Here is a 20,466-nt window from a genome sequence, read left to right as displayed (position 1 = left end):
CTTAGTTTTTGTGTTTGCTGTGAGGGAATCCAGCTTCATTCTTTTTCTTCTTCTTCTTTTTTTTTTTTCTTAAGTAGGCTCCATGCCCAGTGTAGAGGGCATGAGACCCTGAGATAAGGACCTGAGCTGAAATCAAGAGTCAGACGCTTAACCCACTGAGCCACCCAGGTGCCCCTCTTTTTCATGTGGATACCCAGCTGTGTTGGAACCATTCATTGAAGAGACTATTCTTTCCCCCATTGAATTGGCTGGGCACCCTTGTCAAAAATCAACTAACCACAGATGTTTGGTTTATTTCTATGCAATCAATTCTATCCCTTTGGTCTCTTTGTTATCCCTATGCCAGTATCATACTGTTTTATTATTATAGCTTTGTAGTAAGTTTTGAAATCCAGAAGTCCTTCAATTTTTTTCTTTTTCAAGATCTTTTTAGCTAATGTGGGTTCCTTGCCTTTCCATATGAATTTTAGGGTCAGTTTCTGCAAAAGAACCAGGTGTGATTTTGATAAGAATTATACTGAATCTAGAGATCAGTTTGGACAGTATTACCACTTCAACAATATTAAGTCTTCTGATCAACCATGGAATGTTTCTCATACCTTCCTATGATTTTATCCAAACTCTGCACCTAAATTTTGGGGTCCCTTCCAATTTGAGCCCATTAAGGTACTTTAACAACATGCATTCTTCATTTTGGCCATGCCAATTTTTCCCATGTTCTCTAAGCAGATGCTCATTAAAGCTTGAACTCAAGAGCAAAAATAATTATGCATTTTTGTATCCCAAGCACCAAAAAATATACAAGTTATCCTTGCATTAAACATTGGCTAAATTGAGTCAATCAATCAAGGCCACACTAAAATAATATTTTTTTAATTAAAGCCCAATTCAGTTCCACCTGCTTCTTTAAAATCTTACCCAAACCACTCTCTAACCCACAGTTCACCAGCTTCTTCTGAACATCTATGGCACATCATGGTACATGATGTAGTACAGAATAAAGTATATGTTTCTAGTCCCCATCCACCCCTGGTGAATCTGGAAGCACTGTAAAAGCCTAACACATAGTAAATGCTTAACAAATACTCCTTGCACTGAACTTTGATTTGGGTTGTCAGCTGTCTTATCCATGTGTGCTAACACTAGCCTATTCTTGCCTCCCCAGGGGATGTTCTGGTGTTCCTGGATAGCCACTGCGAGGTGAATCATGTGTGGCTACAGCCCTTGCTGCACGCCATTGCCAAGGACCCCAAAATGGTGGTGTGTCCTCTGATAGATCCCATTGACTATGAGACCCTAGAATACCGGCCCTCTCCGGTCACAAGGGGTGCTTTCAACTGGCATCTAGAATTTAAATGGGATAATGTTTTCTCTTATGAGATGGATGGACCAGAAGGACCCACTAGACCCATCCGGTAGGAGATTTCTTCAGGTTATGGGAATATGTATTGGGACCTGGGGAGAAAAAGATGTTAGAGATGATTCTTTGCATTTCTTGGGCTTAATGAAGAGAAATATTTTGTTATTTATCTTGTTTCTAAAAGTCTATGATTATAGGATTGGTAGGTTTTTAATTTCTTTGATTAGAAATGAGCATCTCACCCCAGTTAAGAACACTGCCATGGATAGTGTCCCTCTGGTTTCAGGTGTCTGTCTTTAGAATGTGGGCTTGGTTCTCAGGAGCTAATTGCATGTGGTCAATGAACGAAATGCTAGCACTGTGGATAGCCCAGAAAAAGTAGATGTCTTTGCTAAATTCATATATAAAACATTTATCTAAGTGCTTTCATCTATAATTTTATAGAGATGAATACGATTTTCCTAGATTATGAGTCTTGGAAAATATATTTCTAAAGGAGAACAATTTGATGTTGTGACTTTTAACTGCATCGATGAGGCTAATTTCTGAAGAGACTTCCTCCAGGTCACTCCCCACATTTACTGATAACCGATGCCTGGCTCCTCCTCTTCCTCTACTACTAAGCTCTTTGTTTTACAAATCACACGAGTGAATCTTCTAACACTGCAGCCTAGCAAGTCCTTGATCTCCGTCTCTATTTTAATTTAACTAGAGCTCTGTGACCTTGTGCAAATTACTTAACCTCTCTGCACCTTATTTTCTTGTATGTGAAGTCTGGAGGTTAATGATACTTCACAGGGTTGTTAGGAAAATGACTTAGTATATCAAAGCTTAGAACAATATCTGTCCATGATGAGTACTATATCAGTGTTTATCATTGTTAGCTATTATTATTCCTATAGCCATATCCTGGGCCTTTCATCTTCTAAATTACCAGATATCTGTTTCTTTGGCCACAGCCTAAGATGTTCCTAATTTTTTCCTGCTATGCTCCACCCACAACTACCCCTGGACATCATCGGGATCTCCAGTTCTCTGATTTCTGTTTTTACCCCTCATGGTTTCTTTCTTCTCTCTCTCTTTTTTTAAGATTTTATTTGAGAGGGAGAGCGAGAGAGCACAAGCAGGGGGAGCGACAGAGGGAGAAGAAATAAAGACTAAGAATCGGGAAGAATAACTGGGAAATTATTTAGTACTTTATGCTGGAACCATAATGGGATACTATGTAGCCGTGAAGCATGACTACACCTGCAGGCTTCCGCTGCCTACTCTGACCCAGTGATTAACCAGCTCCAGGGGACTCAGCCTTTGTGATGACTCTCACATGACATCTGTCCATCTCTCTGCCTGTCCCCGTGGTCCAGGCCCACACTGTCCCAGGCTTAGACTCTATGCTGTAAGGGACAGTCTGGCCTGCAGGCTCCTCTCCCTCATGCCAATCTCTCTGTTGTTATAGTAATTTTCTTAAAACCCTACTTTGCACATGTCACCAAATGTCTTTCCTTTGCTTTTAGGATAATAGATCCCTTCATGCACCTTCCACTGTGTGTGACTCTGATCTTTGCTTTGTTCCAGCATCATTTGTTAGCTGTTTAGGACTGCTATGTACAGCTGTATAGGTTGTGTACTGCACATCCCCACGAGGCATTGTTCATACAGATCATAGGTGATTGGCATCCCTGGAGTTGTGCAATAAGGCAGCCCTCTGCTGGGCCGGTTACCTCTCTCAGCTTCACTGTCTTCATCTATAAAATGACGATGATAATAAAATACATACCTCTCTGGATTATCGAGGACATTAAATAAGCCAATGCTTGTAAAGAACATAGCCTAAGGCCTGACACAGGGGAAGTGATCAATATAAATGGTTGCTCTTGTTACTGTTATAGACTTCAGAATGAAAAAGAATAAAGATAACACTTCATTTAAGTAAAATTTAATATGTAAAAATCTTGATTTACTCAAAAATAAAAAAATAAAGCATCAATCTTTGGAGTTCATCTCAAAATGAACTTATTTAATTTAAAATAAAGTTACTTTTGGGGTGCCTGGGTGGCTCAGTTGGTTAAGCGACTGCCTTCGGCTCAGGTCATGATCCTGGAGTCCCTGGATCGAGTCCTACATCGGGCTCCCTGCTCGCAGGGGATCTGCTTCTCCCTCTGACCCTCCCTCCTTTCATGTGCTCTCTCTCATTCTCTCTCTCTCAAATAAATAAATAAAATCTTTAAAAAAATAAATAAATAAAATAAAATAAAGTTACTTTTAGTAAGAAGTAGTTGCAGTATTCCATTTACAAAAAAAATTGACATAATTTTATAATGTTTCCATATATCACATATCAGACATGCTTTAGGCTCTAAAAATTTCAATAGGGAAACCATTCCTGATACTTGCTGAGTAGTAACATTTTTGGAACTCCAAGACACTGTTAGTATAGATGTAGTCACACATGCTTTTGAAAACAATTTGACAATCTTACAAATGTTATTCTTTAATGCAATAATTCCACTTCTTGAAATATTTCCCTAAGGAGTTAATGAGAAGTAAGTACAAAGACATCTATTGCAGTGGCATTTATATTGGTTAAAAATAAAAACAACATAAATGAACATTTATGTTCAATAGTGAAATGGTTAAAAACTATATTCATATTTTGTAGAATATTATATAAAATTTTTTGAAAGCTAATTACTATAAAAGGCAAATTCTCACAATATGCTAATTAAAAAATCAAGCCATAAAAAAAGTTAGCATGATACCAATTACTTATAGACTATATATTATACATGTGATCTGTGTTATAACCTACAGTTCACCTTGAACAACGTGGGAGTTGGGCACGCTGACCACCCTGTGCAGTAAAACGCTGAATGTAGCTTTTGACTCCCCAAAAACTTAACTGCTAAGAGCCCACTGTTGACTGAAAGCCTTACTGAGAACATAAACAGTTGATTACCCCCCAGCATCCCCACCTCAGTGCATGGCAACTCCACCTTCCGGGTACCCAGGCCAAAATGCTGGGGTCAGCCTTCACTCTTCTCTTCCTCCTATACCCACATCCCACTCATAAGCAAATCTGCTGGTTCCAGCTTCAAACTACATCAGGAGTTGGACTGCATCTCATTGCCCTCATTGCTGGACCCTTATCCACCATCCTATCCTCTTCCTCCGGGACCACTGCTGCGACTGGTATCCCTGTTTCCACCCTTTTGCCCCGACAAGAGCTGGGACCTTGGCCTGTTGACTCACTAATGTATCTCTAACACATCATAGGTGTTTAATACATACTTTTAAAAAAATGAATGAGTAGATGAACATGTGATCATTTGCAAACTACTTACTTTAGTGTTATCGGGCCCTGCTATTGGTGGACAAAAAAAAAAAGATGCTTTGTAACATTATGTTTTTCCCAAAAGTAAATATTATAATTCACTTAATGTGCTTAGAAAGGGAGATTTGTAAACTCTAATACCCAAGTCAGTATTTGTCCCCAGGGGTAACTCACATTCTAAAGATAATGTTCCCTTTCAAGGAAAAGACAACATTTAGAAGATACCATTATACAATTCGGTGAGAGCTAAGTGAAAGTTACTGAGGGGGTGCCTGGGTGGCGTAGTTGGTTAAATGTGGGCTCTTCATTCCATGAGGAGTCTGCTTGAGTTTCTCTCTCCCCCTCCTTCTGCCCCTCCCCACCCCCGCGTGCTCTCTCTCTCTCTCTCTCTAAAATAAATAAATAAATCTTAAAAAAGAAAAGTTACTGTGTACTGTTAGGTAGTTATGGTTTCGATTTGCTAATTTTACATACCTAAATATAAACAATTTTGGTATCAGTATTGCTAGTTTCTAGTTTTTATGTTATTGCTAATATTCAATATAATTTTGGCAAAAAATCCAGAATGACCGAATCTGTAATTTAATATTTATGTGTCCTTTTTAGGTCACCTGCAATGGCTGGAGGAATTTTTGCTATAAATAGGCATTATTTTAATGAGATTGGACAGTACGACAGGGACATGGAACTCTGGGGAACAGAAAATTTGGAACTTTCACTAAGGGTAATTCAGACTTGGCTTTTTAAATAGTTACCTTTGTACCGAGAGAGCGAACGCTGACTTCAAACTTTTGCTCGGTTTTCCTGCCTGCGCATCTGGTACCGTTCCCATATCACGTGAAATAAATGATCTATGGGACTCCTCGCAAGATGTGACAATAGTTAGTAAAATACCAGCTTTTATTACTGTATGTTTTATTTCTTTTCTTTTTTTTAAGATTTTTTAATTTATTTGACAGAGAGAGACAAAGCGAGAGAAGGAACACAAGCAGGGGGAGTGGGAGAGGGAGAAGCAGGCTTCCCGCCGAGCAGGGAGCCCGATGTGGGGCTCGATCCCAGGACCCTGGGACCATGACCTTAGCCGAAGGCAGACACTTAACGACTGAGCCACCCAGGCGCCCCTGTTTTATTATTTCTAATGTATGGCATATTGAACTAATGTAATGTTTTTATTTATTTGTGAAAGCTCTTCTTTATTATACTGATTGTCTTGGTGGTTGTGATACGGTGGAAATAACAGGATGAGGCAGTGGGGGACTTGGGTACACTAACTAGACAGGCTATGTCAGGCCTCAGGTCCCCGTCTGCAAATTGAGAAGACTCGGTAGGGGGTGTCTAGGTTGTCTCTCAACTCCTGAATCCCGGGATACCTGCTACAACGTGGGTGGAACTTTGAAAACATTATGGTGAGTGAAAGAAGCCAGACACCAAAGGCCACATATTTATATGAATGAGTCCACTCCTAGGAAATGTGCAGACTAAACAAATCCATAGAAACAGAAGGTAGATCAGCGGCTGCCAGGGGTTTGAGGAAGAAGAATGAATGCTGATGGGTCCCAGGGCTCTTTTTGGGGGTGGTGAGAATGTTCCAGAATGAGATAGAGGTGTTGGTTGGACAACCTCGTGAAAATACCCAGAGTCACTGAATTGTATACTGTGAAAGGGTGAATTTCTTGTAGAATGTGAATTACATCTCAAATCTAAAAGTAGATTTGACTTTTAAATATTCCCGTGATATTAGATCACTAGACATTAGGCATCAGAATGGGTCCTTGCTCTGTTGCTAACTTGCTGGGTCAGCCATTAGTTTTTCTAATTCCCTATTTCCTCACCTGGTAAATAGGAATAAATATAAATGCCATTCTCAGAATTTTGTGAAGATTTTTGTGTTTTTGTGGTTTTTTAAAATTTTATTTAAATTCCAGGATAGTTAACATAGTGTTATATTGGTTTCAGATGTACAATATAGGGATTCAGCAATTCCATGCATCACCTGGTGCTCATCAGAACAAGTGCACTCCTTAATCCCCATCACCTGTTTCCCCCATCCCCCACCCTCTCTCAGTGACCCACGGTCACTGCAATATTTGACAAATGTAGACCAGTTTTTTCCAGACGTTTTCTTGGAGTTTAGAACAACGACCCCGGTTCCTCTTCCATAGCTCTGTTCTCGGTGTCCGCAGGAGTTTCTTCTGTGCATCCCAGAAGCATGCGTGTTCCCGAGACTGGTGTTCTTGTCCGCTGTCCCTTCTTGGCCCATGTGCTCCTCAGGGCTCAGGGCTGACCTCAGCTGTTTTGTACCCATGAAGCCACATTGGTTGTTAATATAGTGCAATATTTCCTTACCTGGTGGGAAAGAACTTCGACTCTGAGCCAACTGAATACTGCCCACAGGCAGCCCACCAACCCCGTGGATCCATGAGCTTTCCATGACCAGCAACTAAAGGGACAGCGCCGGCAGGGCAGGGGCACGCGACCTGTTGTCGCACCTCTGTTCTGAGCGGCCTGGGTCTGTGTCATCCCTTGCTAATATTTTTCAGGGCACACGTGCATCAACTCCCATGGTTCTCACTAACACCTGCGTAGTGACAGTGCCCAGGTCTACATCTGTTTAAGGTTAGGACTCTCTCAGGAGTTCTAATTAGGTCATACAGGAGCACCTGCTGTGTTGGGCCGGACCACGCGCTGGGCATTCCTGAGAAGGCACAGCCCTCATCCGTCCGTTCCCTCACTCAGCAATACTGAGAACCTGTTGTGTGCAAAGTGCTGTGTTAGTGCTAAATACAGCGGCACACAGAGCAAACGTGGCTCCTGCTGGCATGAAGCTCCGTGCACTGAAGTGGAGAGAGGTGATTAGTTATTTGTTTTTGATAAATGCAATGAAGGAGAAATACAGAGCACTACGAGATCAGATAAAAGGGGAATCTAGCCTTGTGCTGGGGGAGGTGTGTGTCTTAGATGGCTTCCCTGCAGAAATGGCATTTTTAAGTTATGGGGTAAAGGATAAAGATGTATTTCATTTATTTGACAAGGTCTTATGTATGTGACATGCACTGCTCTGGAATCTAACAGATACTAACTTATTTAATCTTCCTGATAAGTCTGTGACCTAGGTGCATGATCTCCTACTTACAGTGGAGAAGCTGGGACACAAAGTGGTGGAATAACTTGCCTCGATTCACGGAACCTGAGGGTATATTCTCCAAACCTATTGTGTCCTGCTTTGTACTATCTACTCAGCTTGAGGTCTGGAGACCTCGCCAGCTCCGTTCTATTCTCCCTAAGTCATTTCTCTCTGGAAGCCTCCAAAGCTCTGAATTTGTTTTAGTTGTCCTGTTACGGTCACTCTGGAAAGTGGGGATGGGCTGGGTGCCCACGGAGCTGCAGCTTCACTCCAAGCCTCAGGATGGTTTTCCTAACTGGGCTGCAGATCCACACTTCGGTGTCCTGGTGGAGTGGAGGCTGGCCTCCAGCAGTCCCCAACAGCCCGCATGGCCTGCTGCTCCATCCTGGTGGCCCCAGATACGGGCAAGGTGCACTGCTCCAGACCCAGAGCCCTGCCATGTACTCTGAGGATCACCGGCCTCACTGTGGGACGGGGTGAGACCAACATCTAATGTTGAAGCCAGCTTAGATTCAGCCCAAGGTGGCCAAACCTCTTTGGATGCTGTGATTTGAAAGCAAACCATGCACTCGCAATAGAGGTATGGTAGACCAAATTATTAGAGTCTACATAAGGGGGGATTGAGCATGCTCCTCAGCAGCCCCCTGCTCTCTGACCACAGCTCGCCATGGGTTACTTCCATGTCCTCAGAAATTCCACCTCTCATGGGTTGCCCCAAGGCCCTCTTTCTCTTCTCCCTCTACCCTCTCAGTAATCTTATCCACACCACACTTCAATGACTACATGCCAATGACACAGTTCTAGCTCCTTCCCAGGTCTTTCTGTGCCATCAGCTTGTGCATCTAATTGCCTACAGGTTACTCTCCTGTAGGATGAATATCCCATGGGTATCCTAAACCCAACATTTCAAAAACGGAGCTCTTTCTACCCCCTTGAACCCATTCCTCCTCCCGTGTTCCTTTCCTCTTTGGGTGGATGATATGCTGCCCTCCACCTGCCTGCAACCATCCATCCCCCTTTCCCCCAGAGGACCTTCTTGGTCTCCACTCTCCCTTTCATGCCCCACTTCCCATCACCATGTACGGTTAGATCTAGGTCTAAGTCATCACTCACCTCTGTCCACTTTGCTCTTTCCCACTACCACAGTCCATAGTTATAGCTTTGGTGTAATCTCTTCAGGAAGGCTTTCTTGACCTTATCCTCACTCCCCCTGCATGCCCACACACATGTGCGCGCGCACACGCACACACACGCACATCCAAGTCTGGGGTCTCTTCTCCTGTGTGTGCTCACACATCACAGCGTGTACTTTACCCATTACAGCACCTGTTCTGCTGTACCCTAGTTGTCACTTGTCTGTGTGTTCAGGGCAGGCTCTGTGGCATACAACCTGTGTGGTTGCAGGGGGCCACGTTTGGAGGGACCCCACACTTAGTGGAATACTCCTGAAACTCGTTATAATTTTTGAATCAGAGACTCTATTTTTATTTTGTGCTGGGCCCCATCGATCTGTGTACTCACCAGACCGTGAGCCCTGTTGGGGCAGGGACACGATCTGACTTGCTCACAGCTGGGTCCCTCAGCACCTGGTATGTTGACCATGTAAAAAGTGGTTGGGAAATATTTGTAAGTGGTTGAACCACTCAGAGTCTAAGAAGCCTCATGTCTAAATGATCAGAATAATCGTGTGCATCCACTGAGGCAATGCGCATCAGGCATTTAAAACAGGGTCTGCCACCTAATGTGCCCTCAGCCAATGTGAGTTCCTTTCTTTCTATGCGACAGCTGTCTCAGAGTTTTCATTCTAAATGGTAGCTGGCTAGCAGCCTCTCCTGACTTTCTGCTGAGATGCTTATGGAGACTGGAGAAAGTGGGATCCCACTAGAAAAGAAATCTGATGGACTGCCTGAATCTGGAAGGCAGCCCCATAACTGTGAGGCCAATGGGACAGCCTGAGAAAATCCGACTCTGGCTTTGTCACATGAGGTGCCCCTACATCACCTAACAAAAACAAATACAGATTACAGAAGTAAGAAAATACTTAGTAATGCCCTGATTTCTCCCTGCAGACTCAGAAAATAGGCAGCCTTCCAACCCATATATGTCAGTGGAGAAGGGCCAGTGAGGCTGGACCATGATGTAAGGAGAGAAGGATAAGGAAGGCCAGAGAGGGGGCAAGGGCAGGACGCCACAGGACCTTGTAAGGACTTAGATTGTATCTTATGCACGGTGGAATGCTGCAGGTAGGTTTTAAGTAGACAGTGATGGAGATGAACAAAGTGGAAGATAAGCAGCGAGAGCAGGAGCTTCTTGTGATGATCTGGACAAAGGGTGACCTTGGATGGAACTAGAGCGGTGGTAATGGAGGAGGAAAGACTAAACAGATTCCAGGCATATCTTATGAGTGGAGTGGTTGGAACTTAGAGACCAAGCAGGTAAGATGGATGTTAAGAGAAAGTGGTGTCCCAGATGAGCCATTATCAGTCGGCTAATGCCGTGACGATGCTATGTTACAAACCAGCTCAACACTGAATCACTTAGACCAATAAGCGTTAGGTTGTTTCTTTCATATGTTCATGGGCTGGCCAGGGTGACTCTGCCTCTGAATTTAGATGGTCTGGGCTTGGCTCTAGTCTTTGACTTTTGTTCAGGTCTGTTCATCATTCTAAGTATTAAAATTCTACTAGTGTTCTACTAGTATTACTATTCTACTGGTATTTGTAGTACTAGTATACGAGTGGTAACTAGTAGCAACTCAGCATATTCTTCTCATTTGGTTGGGCAAAGATGCAAAAGTCAAGCCAAACCACACAGCATATTTAAAGCCTCAGCATGCATCATGCCTGCTCCTGTTCTGTTGGCCAAAGCAACAGAGGGACAAGCCCAAAGTCAGGATGTCAGAGAAATAAAGGTGAGGGATGGGGGAGTGAGCTAATATTTGTGGAACAATATTTCCATCTATCACACCAAGTTTCTGGAATAAACAACCAAGTGGATGGAGGTCTGTTTTACTTAGTGAGTAAAACTGCAGTTAAGAGAAAAATGTCCCCTCATGTATCAGTTAGCTTTTGCTGTATAGCAAACTATCCCAAAACACAGTGGCTTAAAACAGCAAACAATTGTTATTTCTCATAATTCACTGTGTTGCTAGAGTGGCTTTTCTGGTCATAGACAGGATGGCTGATTTATACTGTTGTTGCCTCTACATCTGTGTTCATCCGGAGGCTCAGCTGGTGCCGGCAAGTTTAGGATGACATCATTTGCATGTCTAGACATAGTGATACCTGGGGCAGTGGAGATGACTGGCCATTTGTCTCTTATATCAGTCAGGCTAGCTCAGGCTCATTTCCAGTGAAATGGTCACAAGGTTCCCAAGAGTAGCAAGAGAAGGCAAGTCCCATGCAGCAAACACTTTGCAAACATCTGTTTGTGTCACATTTGTTAAGGTCGCATTGGCCAAAGCAAATCATGAGGCCAAGGCCAGATTTAAGAGATGGAGAAATAAGCTTTACCTCGTGATGGAATGAGGTACAATGTTACATCACACAGAAGTGTGCATATAGGAATGAAGAGGATCTGTGGCCATTCTTGCAACCTACCACACTTGACTACTGCAGAGATACACGCTTATTTACAAACACCAACCCTAAGCATTTTATAAGTATCAAATTATCTAATGCTCATAACAATCCCATGAGGTGGGTACTGTTATTCCCACTTTACAGTTGAGGAAACTGAGGCACAAATAGGTTGAATAACTGCAGTAACTTGCCTTAGTTCATACAGCCGTTGGAGGACTCGAACCATACTGAGCAGCCCCAGAGTCTGTGCTCTTACCCACTGCGTTAGCCTAACTCTCAGTGGGGTACTGGTGCTATTACTACTACTACTACTAATAATAATAATAGTAGAATCTAGGAGCTGGATGGACAACTTCCAGCAAAATATCTGAGGAAGCAAGCTGACCATCATCTACATGGACAGTGAGCCCAGCAAAATGTATGTTCAGATGGATCATGTCCCTCTTGAGAATGAATCAAGAGTAAAAGAACAAACACATGAGCCCTATGAAGATTAGGCTAAATTGCTTTAGCTTCCTTCAATTTGATATATTTTTTAAAGATTTCTTTCTTTCTTTCTTCCAGAAGTGGGGAGGGAGGGCCAGAGGGAGAGAGAGAATTCCAAGCAGACTCCAGTCAGGGAGTTCAACATAGGACTCAATTCCATGACCCCAGGATCATGACCTGAGCTGAAACCAAAAGTCAGACGTGCTCAACTGACTGCGCCACCCAGGCACCCCATGATTTTTGAGAAAGTTTTTTTTTTTTTAAGATTATTTATTTATTTATTTATTTGACAGAGGGAACACAAGCAGGGGGAGTGTCGGGAGAAGCAGCTTCCCGCTGAGCAGGGAGCCCGATGTGGGGCTCGATCCCAGGACCCTGGGATCATGACCTGAGCCGAAGGTGGACACTTAATGACTGAGCCACCCAGGCGCCCCGAGAAAGTTTTTTGATAAAATTTTTACTCTTGTACCTCTTTCATCACTTTGATTACTTTTGTTTTCTATTCTGTATGCCAGATTTCTTTTCTAATCAAGAAACATTTCAAACATATAATAAACAGTGATTTTCTCCAGTCTAATTATTAAACAGATATTAATGATCTTCCAAATTTCCTTAAGTTCTCACTTTAAAAAAAGAGAATAAAACATTATAGATAGCTAGTACCAGTTAGCTTTTGCTATATAACAAAGCACCCCCAAACAGTAGCTTAAATGAACAACTATGTAGTTCTCAATTTCAGATGAAAATGAGATCCAGGGGTGCCTGGGTGTCTTCGTTGGTTAAGCGTCTGCCTTTGGCTCATGTCATGATCTCAGAGTCCTGGGATCGAGCCCCGCATCGGGCTCCCTGCTCGGCAGGGAGTCTGCTTCTCCCTCTGCCTCTGCTCCTCTCCCCACCACCCCCCACTTGTGTACTCTCTCTCTCTCAAATAAATAAATGAAATCTTTTTTTTTAATAAATAAATGAAATCTTTAAAAAAAAAAAAAAAAAAAGAAAGTGAGATCCAGAGAGGATGTGTCTGATCATAAGCATGTGGCTGATCTGATAAAAGAACCTAATGCTTTGGAATTCTGATCTAACGGTTTTTCTAAGGGAAAAGGAATTCCATAGATATTTTTCTAGACATTCTGAGGGGCTTTTTCTGGTTATTTCTAAAGACATATAGAGGTTAGTTGCATGGGTCATTAGGTCTCATGTTATCAGGAGATGCATTTTCTTAAACATCATCCCTTCTGACTACCTGGGGGATATACTTCACCCTAAGTATTGTTCTTACAAACAATGTGAGTATTGTGTTCAGTGAAAGCCTTATTTCCTATTACTGTTTCCTAAATGATTAGGTGGATTTTATAAGAAATTGTCTATAAAACTGGGCTATATGGTCTTGGCCAGTCCGAACAGTGATTTTCATTGTAGCGAGCATCAGAATCACCTGAGGAGCGGGTTAAAATACAGATTTCTGGGCGCCTGGGTGGCTCAGTTGGTTAAGCGACTGCCTTCGGCTCAGGTCATGATCCTGGAGTCCCTGGATCGAGTCCCGCATCGGGCTCCCTGCTCGGTAGGGAGTCTGCTTCTCCCTCTGACTCTCCCCCCTCTCATGTGCTTGCTCTCTCTCATTCTCTCTCTCTCAAATAAATAAATAAAAAATCTTTAAAAAAAAAAAAAATACAGATTTCTGGGCCCAGCCTCACAGTCCCTGGTGCAGTAGGTCTGGGTGGGCCTAAGGCTTTTGGATTTTGAAGTTTCTGAGTGGTATGATGCTGCTAGTTTGGGGACAATACAAGAATCACAGAATTAGAGTAAACAAAAAAGTCATGGCAAGTATACTATGAGATATGTAAGTGTGTGCACAAGACTTATCCTGTAAGCACATTGTGTTATTATTTATAATACTAAAAATTGGAAACTACCAAAATATCTGAATAATACAAAACTTATAAAATAACTTCACATACCATTAAATGAAAAAAACCCACAAGTTATCCCAATGTTGTGTACGTATGTGTGTATACACACGGACCTGGATTAATATTGACTAACAGACTATCAGGACAAGAAGTGATTTTTAATTTCTTCTGTGTACTTTTCACATTTGTTGATTTTTCAATGGGCATATTTTGTGCAGTAAAAAAGCTGTTAAAAATAAGTGTTATAAAGTGTTTTAAGTACAAAAAAGAGGAATCATTGAATTTAGCCCTGATTAGTATTTCTCTTGTTCCCTGCTGACATCCAGCAATACTTAGTCACGCTCAGAATATCGTTTGAGAATATTTGAAGACAAAATATCTTGCCATTTTTCATACACAGTCAGCATCAGAATTGGTCACATATGGGGCGCGTGGGTGTCTCAGTTGGTTAAGCGTCTGCCTTCGGCGTAGGTCATGATCCCAGGGTCCTGGGATCGAGCCCCGCATCGGGCTCCCTGCTCAGCTGGGAGCCTGCTTCTCCCTCTCTGCCTGCCACTCCCTTTGCTTGTGCACGCACTCTCTCTCACTCGCTCTCTCTGTCAAATAAATACATAAAATCTTTTTAAAAAACAAACAAAAAAACCCCAAAGAACTGGTCACATACGAGGGAGACAGAATCACTTGGTATTTGGAGAGCTGGCTGTGAGGCCAAACTTCCTGAGTTTAAACCCTGCATTCTCTATCACTGGGCAAGTTTCTTAACCAACGTATATACTAGTTTCTTTATCTGTAAAGTGGGGATAATCACAGTACCTCCATTATAGGGTTGTTGTGAGGATTAAATGAACAACTTAAGAAATGCTAGCTATTCTTATGTTTGTAAAAAAAATTCTGCAGTTGCCTTGTACTAGCAAACATACATTAATGTTTTCCGGTTTTGTCTAGATCTGGATGTGTGGAGGCCAACTCTTTATACTCCCCTGCTCTCGAGTGGGACACGTCAATAAGCCGCACTTTCCAAATCAACCTGGGCTTGAAAAAGCCGTGACATATAACAATCTCAGATTGGTGCATGTTTGGCTGGATGAATACAAGGTAAAGGAAGTGTCTCTGATTTGGAAAGACAAGCAAGAATACAGAATGGGACTTGCTCTAAAAGAAACCTGCTACTATCTTTCTAGATAACAAGTTTTGGGGTTTTTTTCTCTGTTTTCCTTAAATTAGCCTTCAGCCACTCATCTACCTTCCCCAGACCCTATTCTCGATTGGTTCATTCTAACCTATTACACTGGAGCATTACTTTTTAATTTCTAGGGAAGCTCAAGTTGCTCAGAAGTAAATCAACCACCATAGGAAGTTTGTTTTGTTTGTTTGGCCCAGATCTATTTTTCCCCCTAAGGATTGCCCCTCTGAAGCAAACACCTCCCTGCTCCCCTCCCCACAGGCAACTCTTTAGATTCTCTTCCTCTACTACCAAGTTCTCAAGGGATGCTGCTGTGATCTGGAGACCGCGCAAGAATCTCCACTATCTCTTTTCTACCGACAGTCAAAGATTTCTCTATCAAAGCCTTGCCCCTTCACCTGTGCACCTCCCCAAGGCTTCAGTCCCTAGCCAAGACCTAAAAGGGTGCACAGACAGAGAACACGTAGCTGTGGCCTCATTTGAAAGTTGTCCCTCCAGGATCCATGCACGAACTAATATGGCGGTAACTCCAACAAGACCTCATTTCAGATACATGGGGAGAAATATGTAAGAATCTCTCTATGATATTCTATGTTCTGGTCTTAATCTAATATTTCTTTATTATTTTAAATTATAAAAGTAATAATACTCTTTCTCTAGCAATCAGGGCAATATGAATGAAAACCTCAATGAGATATTTCTACATAGCCGCTTAGATTGGCCAAAATGTTTCAAGCCTGATAGGACCAAGTATGGGCAAACACAGGAATTCTCAGACACCGCATGTGGGAGTATTCATTATTACAAACTCACTTTGGAAGACAGTTTGGCAAAATCAAGTAAAGATCATGAATATACCATGATCCAGCAATTCTGTTCTGTGCATACACCCCAGAAAGGCATGCTTTTGTGCAGCAAGAACACGTGAACAAGAGTGTTTACAAACAGCATTGTTGGTGTTAGCCAACACTAAATACAACCCAACTGTTCCTCAAGAGTAGAACGGATGAATGTGACGTATTTAATTGATATAATTCTATACAGCCATGAAAATGAACCAACCGTAGATACACATACAACAGTACAGTACACCTTAAAGACATAATGGTGAACAAAAGCAGCCAAACACAATAGAGCATATACTGATTTATTCCATTTCCTATTAAGTTAACAATGGGTAAAATTAAGCCATGTAATTTATGGGTGCACAGTTAGATAATCAAAGCTAAAAAGAAAAGCAAAGAGATGAATCAATCCATAATCAAGATACCATTTAAAACCAAGGGAAAGCCTATGCTCAGGACGGGAAAGGCAGGGGACTTCGGGTGCCATTTATGTTCTATTTCTTGACCTAGTCAATACGACGGGGATTGATTTTTCAGCAATTCATTAAGTTGCACATTTAATTTTATGTACTTTTTGTATGCTTATTATATTTCCCGATTTTTAAAAGAAACTATTTTTTAAAAGGTAAAACATACTCATGTTTGAAAGTCATACAGTATTGAAAGAGTACTAAGTGAAAAGCAAGCTTTCTCAGACCATAGTTCGACCCCTCAGAAGTAACATTAAATTAGCAACCACTAAATCACTAAATTTAGTAATCACTAAGACTAATAGTTTCTTGTTAACACACATTTAAAAACAAATATATATCCTTTTACATAACTAGATTCACACAATATTTTGTTCTACAATTTTTCTACCTGTTAGCATATTTTATTTTAAAAATCTTATTTATTTATTTATTTATTTATTTATTTATGAGAGAGACAGAGAGAGAGAGAAAGCATGAGTGGAGGGGAGGGAGGGGCAGAGAGAGAGGGAGAGCCGACTCCCTGCTGAGCAGGGAGCCTGATGAGGGACTCAATCCTCAGACCCTGGGATTATGACCTGAGCTGAAGGTAGATGCTTAGCTTGACTGCTACCCAGGTGCCCCTACCTGTTAGTATATTTTAAAAACATACTTTCAAAGTCTTTTAAAATCTGAACATATAAACATATCATTCTTTTAAATATTTCCTTTGAATGGATCTTCTAAAATTGATCCCATTAATAAATAGCCCCCTACAGATAAACATTCTGATTATCTCAGCTTTTTATTAATCCTTAACATTGCTGAAATGCGCATCCTTTACACTATCTTTTTGTACATTTGTGCAGATATATCTCTGGAGTAAATCTCAAAACATGGACTTGCTGGGCCATGAGAGGTGCATTTTATATTCTGATGGATAATGTCCAAACTACCATCGCTATCACCAAATACATAAGTGCCTGTCTCCCCACAACTTTTCCAACCCTGATTTTAATTAAACTTTATATTCTAATCTGATAGGTTGGAAATTATTACTATTTTATGTTGCATTTATTTATGAGAGATCTTGAGCTTATTTTTATGTTTGTTGATTTTTTTTCTGTGAATTCTGGCCACAGACTTAAGCAGTTGACTTGAACACATCTAGGACTGAGTAGTTTACTGAATTTCACAGAGGATATAGTGACAAAAAGGTCCATCTAACCTAAAAAGCATATAATGTTTGGCATAAAATCAATGGATGTATGACCCGGAACACTGGAAACTGTAGTGAGTGACATTAGACAAGAGAGGGCTTCGCACAAAATGTTGTCTAAGGTCCTCTCTGCCTTTGCTCCCCAAAGGCAATACCCCCTCCCATCCTCAGGCCCATCCCCTGCATCGATCTGCCCTGGGAACTAGGAGTGGCAAGACATGATGGCAAAGACCTACAATGGTCAAGTGTCCCAGGGAGAATCCAACATGACATGCCCATAATACACTAGCTTGGAGAAGCAAGTTCCTTCTCTTGTTCAACAATATTACTGTACTATATTCTGGGCACTGGAAAACTCAGATGAAAATACAAGGCTTCAGTCTATTTAGAATATCTTTTTTAATATGGGGCAGACTGAATCCATTAGACATCCGTACTTAATACTGTCTTAAATCAGAGCATATAACAGACAAACCAGGTGTGGTGATAATAATGGCCAGTGCTGACATGACACCATGTGCCAGCCTTTTTTCCCCAGTGCTCTGCAGGTATTAGATGGCGGGTTCAGTCCTCACGACAACCTCATGAGGGTAGGGGCAGAGGCCACATAATAAATAACAGAGCAAGAATGTGAACCCAGGCTGTCTTCCCCCAGAGTCAATTTGCCGTTAGCCCCTACCCCATCTCCCATTTCTGAAACCATGGAAGTGTTGACTGGGACCAGGGAGTGAGGGTTTTGTCCTTGAGTATTGAAAGAGCAGGAGAAAGGGGATATATCACAACAGGTGTCTGGGATTCTTGGGCTCCTAAGAAGCAGGACCTGGATCCCTGGTTCCCTTCCTGGACCCCTCTACATCATCTCGCCAGTTTGTGACAGGACATACTGTGCATACGTGTGGGGCAGGTGAATCCCAGGTACTACGTGTGAGTGGCAGAGACCCTCACTCCATGGATGGAATCGGAAGGTCTTCTGTTTTTATTTTCTTAGTTCAGGTGATAGAAATATATACTCCTACGTTAGATATGACTTGTCTGGTTTAATGAAATGACTTTCTATTTCCATTTAGGAGCAGTTTTTTTTACGACGACCTGGTCTGAAATCTGTGGCCTACGGAAACATTAGTGAGCGTGTTGAATTGAGGAAACGATTGGGTTGCAAATCATTTCAGTGGTATTTGGAAAATGTCTTCCCAGAACTGGAGACATCTAAGGGCAGCCAATGAAAAGGAAACAAATCATTTTCATTAATGAAGGGCTAAAAATCCCCCTAGGTCTTCAACACAGAGAAGAGTGCAAGTTTGGAACATCATGAAATGATGTGACATGCAGTAAGAAATACAACCAGAGTGCTCTAGAACAAGAGTGCCTTTCTGTCTTCTTTTAACAATAGTTCTTAACACTTTGTTACACATGCCACTAAATTTCTGGGGTGGCAAAACCTTGAACATTAGAAATATACACGGTCACACAGTTAAGACTATCATACAATTGAGCAAGGTAAAGTGTATTCTCTTCGTTATTTGCCAAACTCACTTGGTCCCATTAGACCACAGGGAATGCTCCACTCTTGGAGCCTTTGTCAGCTCCATTGCACTCCAGGCAGGTGACTTGGCCTGGTGGCCCTCTCAGTAAGACGTTCACAGAGAGCCTTGGTTGGCACATACCAACTGTGGCTCAACTCTATTGAGCTCCTGTCTTGCTGCCAGTGTAGATTTTGGTGCTGACTCCTTGCTTGGTTGGGTTCCTGAGTTTCTTTTTTTTTTTTTTTAAAGATTTTATTTATTTATTTGACAGAGAGAGACACAGCGAGAGAGGGAATACAAGCAGGGGGAGCGGGAGAGGGAGAAGCAGGCTTCCCGCGGAGCAGGGAGCCCGATGCGGGGCTCGATCCCAGGACCCTGGGATCATGACCTGAGCCGAAGGCAGACGCTTAACGACTGAGCCACCCAGGCGCCCTGGGTTCCTGAGTTTCTGATGTCCCATCCACTTGCCGTGGTGTCCCAGTCCAGTTCTCTAGGCCAGCCTTCCAGTTTGTGCCTGTCAGTCCTTTTGTCACTTGGAGACAGTCCTTCTTCCCTGCTTCTGATTTTGCCTTGTTCATATTTCTCCCCTCCTGTGGCTCTGGCCTGTAGCTCTCCTGATACTTCTTGGATTGTGTGCTCTGTTGCTAATCTATGTTCTGGCTAAGAACTGTTTAGCTGGGACTGGGGAAGAAGTAGCTAAGTTCCCCATCTACCCTGTGTGAACATACTTCCAAATGTCTAAAGTACTTCTTTTGGGTTAGAGGGATGGCTGTTGTGTTCACCCTGGTGAAGGTGGCTAGAAAGAGGACATATATTTAATTCACAGAGAAAATGAGGGAAATAACACATTGAAAGGAATAAAAGGAATGGGGGAGACTTGGGGTAGGATCACTAAACCTAGCACATAAGCTAGTTTTTACAGAAGGAGACAACTTATCTATTATGCTCACTCAGTCAACAATTGAGTGGTCCTCCAGGGCCAGATATCCTTCTTGGTGCTGGGACGCAGCGGACGAGGGAACAGGAAAGCATCCCTCCCTTCATGGGGAGTTTATATAATCTCCTTATACATATGTATTTAGTAAAATACTCTATAGAATCTATTGTTAGAACGACATGGGGAAAACCCAGGCTCATATATTACAGGTGGCCAGGGTAACTTGATTGAGCCTTTAAAAAGTCAATCTGGCAACACAAAATAAGCACCACATTATGATTATATTCTTGGCCCATATTTATACCTTACCTGCTTCTAGAAAGTAATAAAAAATGATTATAATAAACCCATGAATCTTAAAATTAGTGTAAAATACAAAATAGAAATCTGTAGCAGAAGGAAAAAAGAATTCTAGTATAAATAAACCATGATTTTGAAATAACTTTTTTCTAGTTTTGAAATCTGAGAATAATTTTTTTCTCTGGTAAGCATAAAGGAGGATGTTGTAAGTATCAGCTTTG

At 41.9% G+C, this 20,466-nt stretch overlaps 1 protein-coding gene across 1 annotated transcript in view; it reads left to right on the top strand.

The window, feature by feature from the left end:
- Positions 1–19,040, top strand: part of GALNTL5 (polypeptide N-acetylgalactosaminyltransferase like 5) — a 109,873-nt gene extending 90,833 nt beyond the window's left edge. The window contains exons 13-16 of the mRNA XM_032394375.1: positions 1,166–1,415; positions 5,298–5,415; positions 14,735–14,884; positions 18,553–19,040. Coding sequence (XP_032250266.1) covers positions 1,166–1,415; positions 5,298–5,415; positions 14,735–14,884; positions 18,553–18,708 — 674 coding nt within the window. The 3' untranslated portion in view covers positions 18,709–19,040. The remainder of the gene's footprint in view (positions 1–1,165; positions 1,416–5,297; positions 5,416–14,734; positions 14,885–18,552) is intronic.
- The last annotated feature ends 1,426 nt before the right edge of the window (positions 19,041–20,466 follow it).

Source organism: Phoca vitulina, unplaced genomic scaffold (genome assembly GCF_004348235.1).
Source record: "Phoca vitulina isolate PV1807 unplaced genomic scaffold, GSC_HSeal_1.0 scaffold80, whole genome shotgun sequence".
In the NCBI taxonomy this organism is placed as follows: Eukaryota; Metazoa; Chordata; class Mammalia; order Carnivora; family Phocidae; genus Phoca; species Phoca vitulina.
This window is presented reverse-complemented; position numbering and strand designations above follow the sequence as displayed.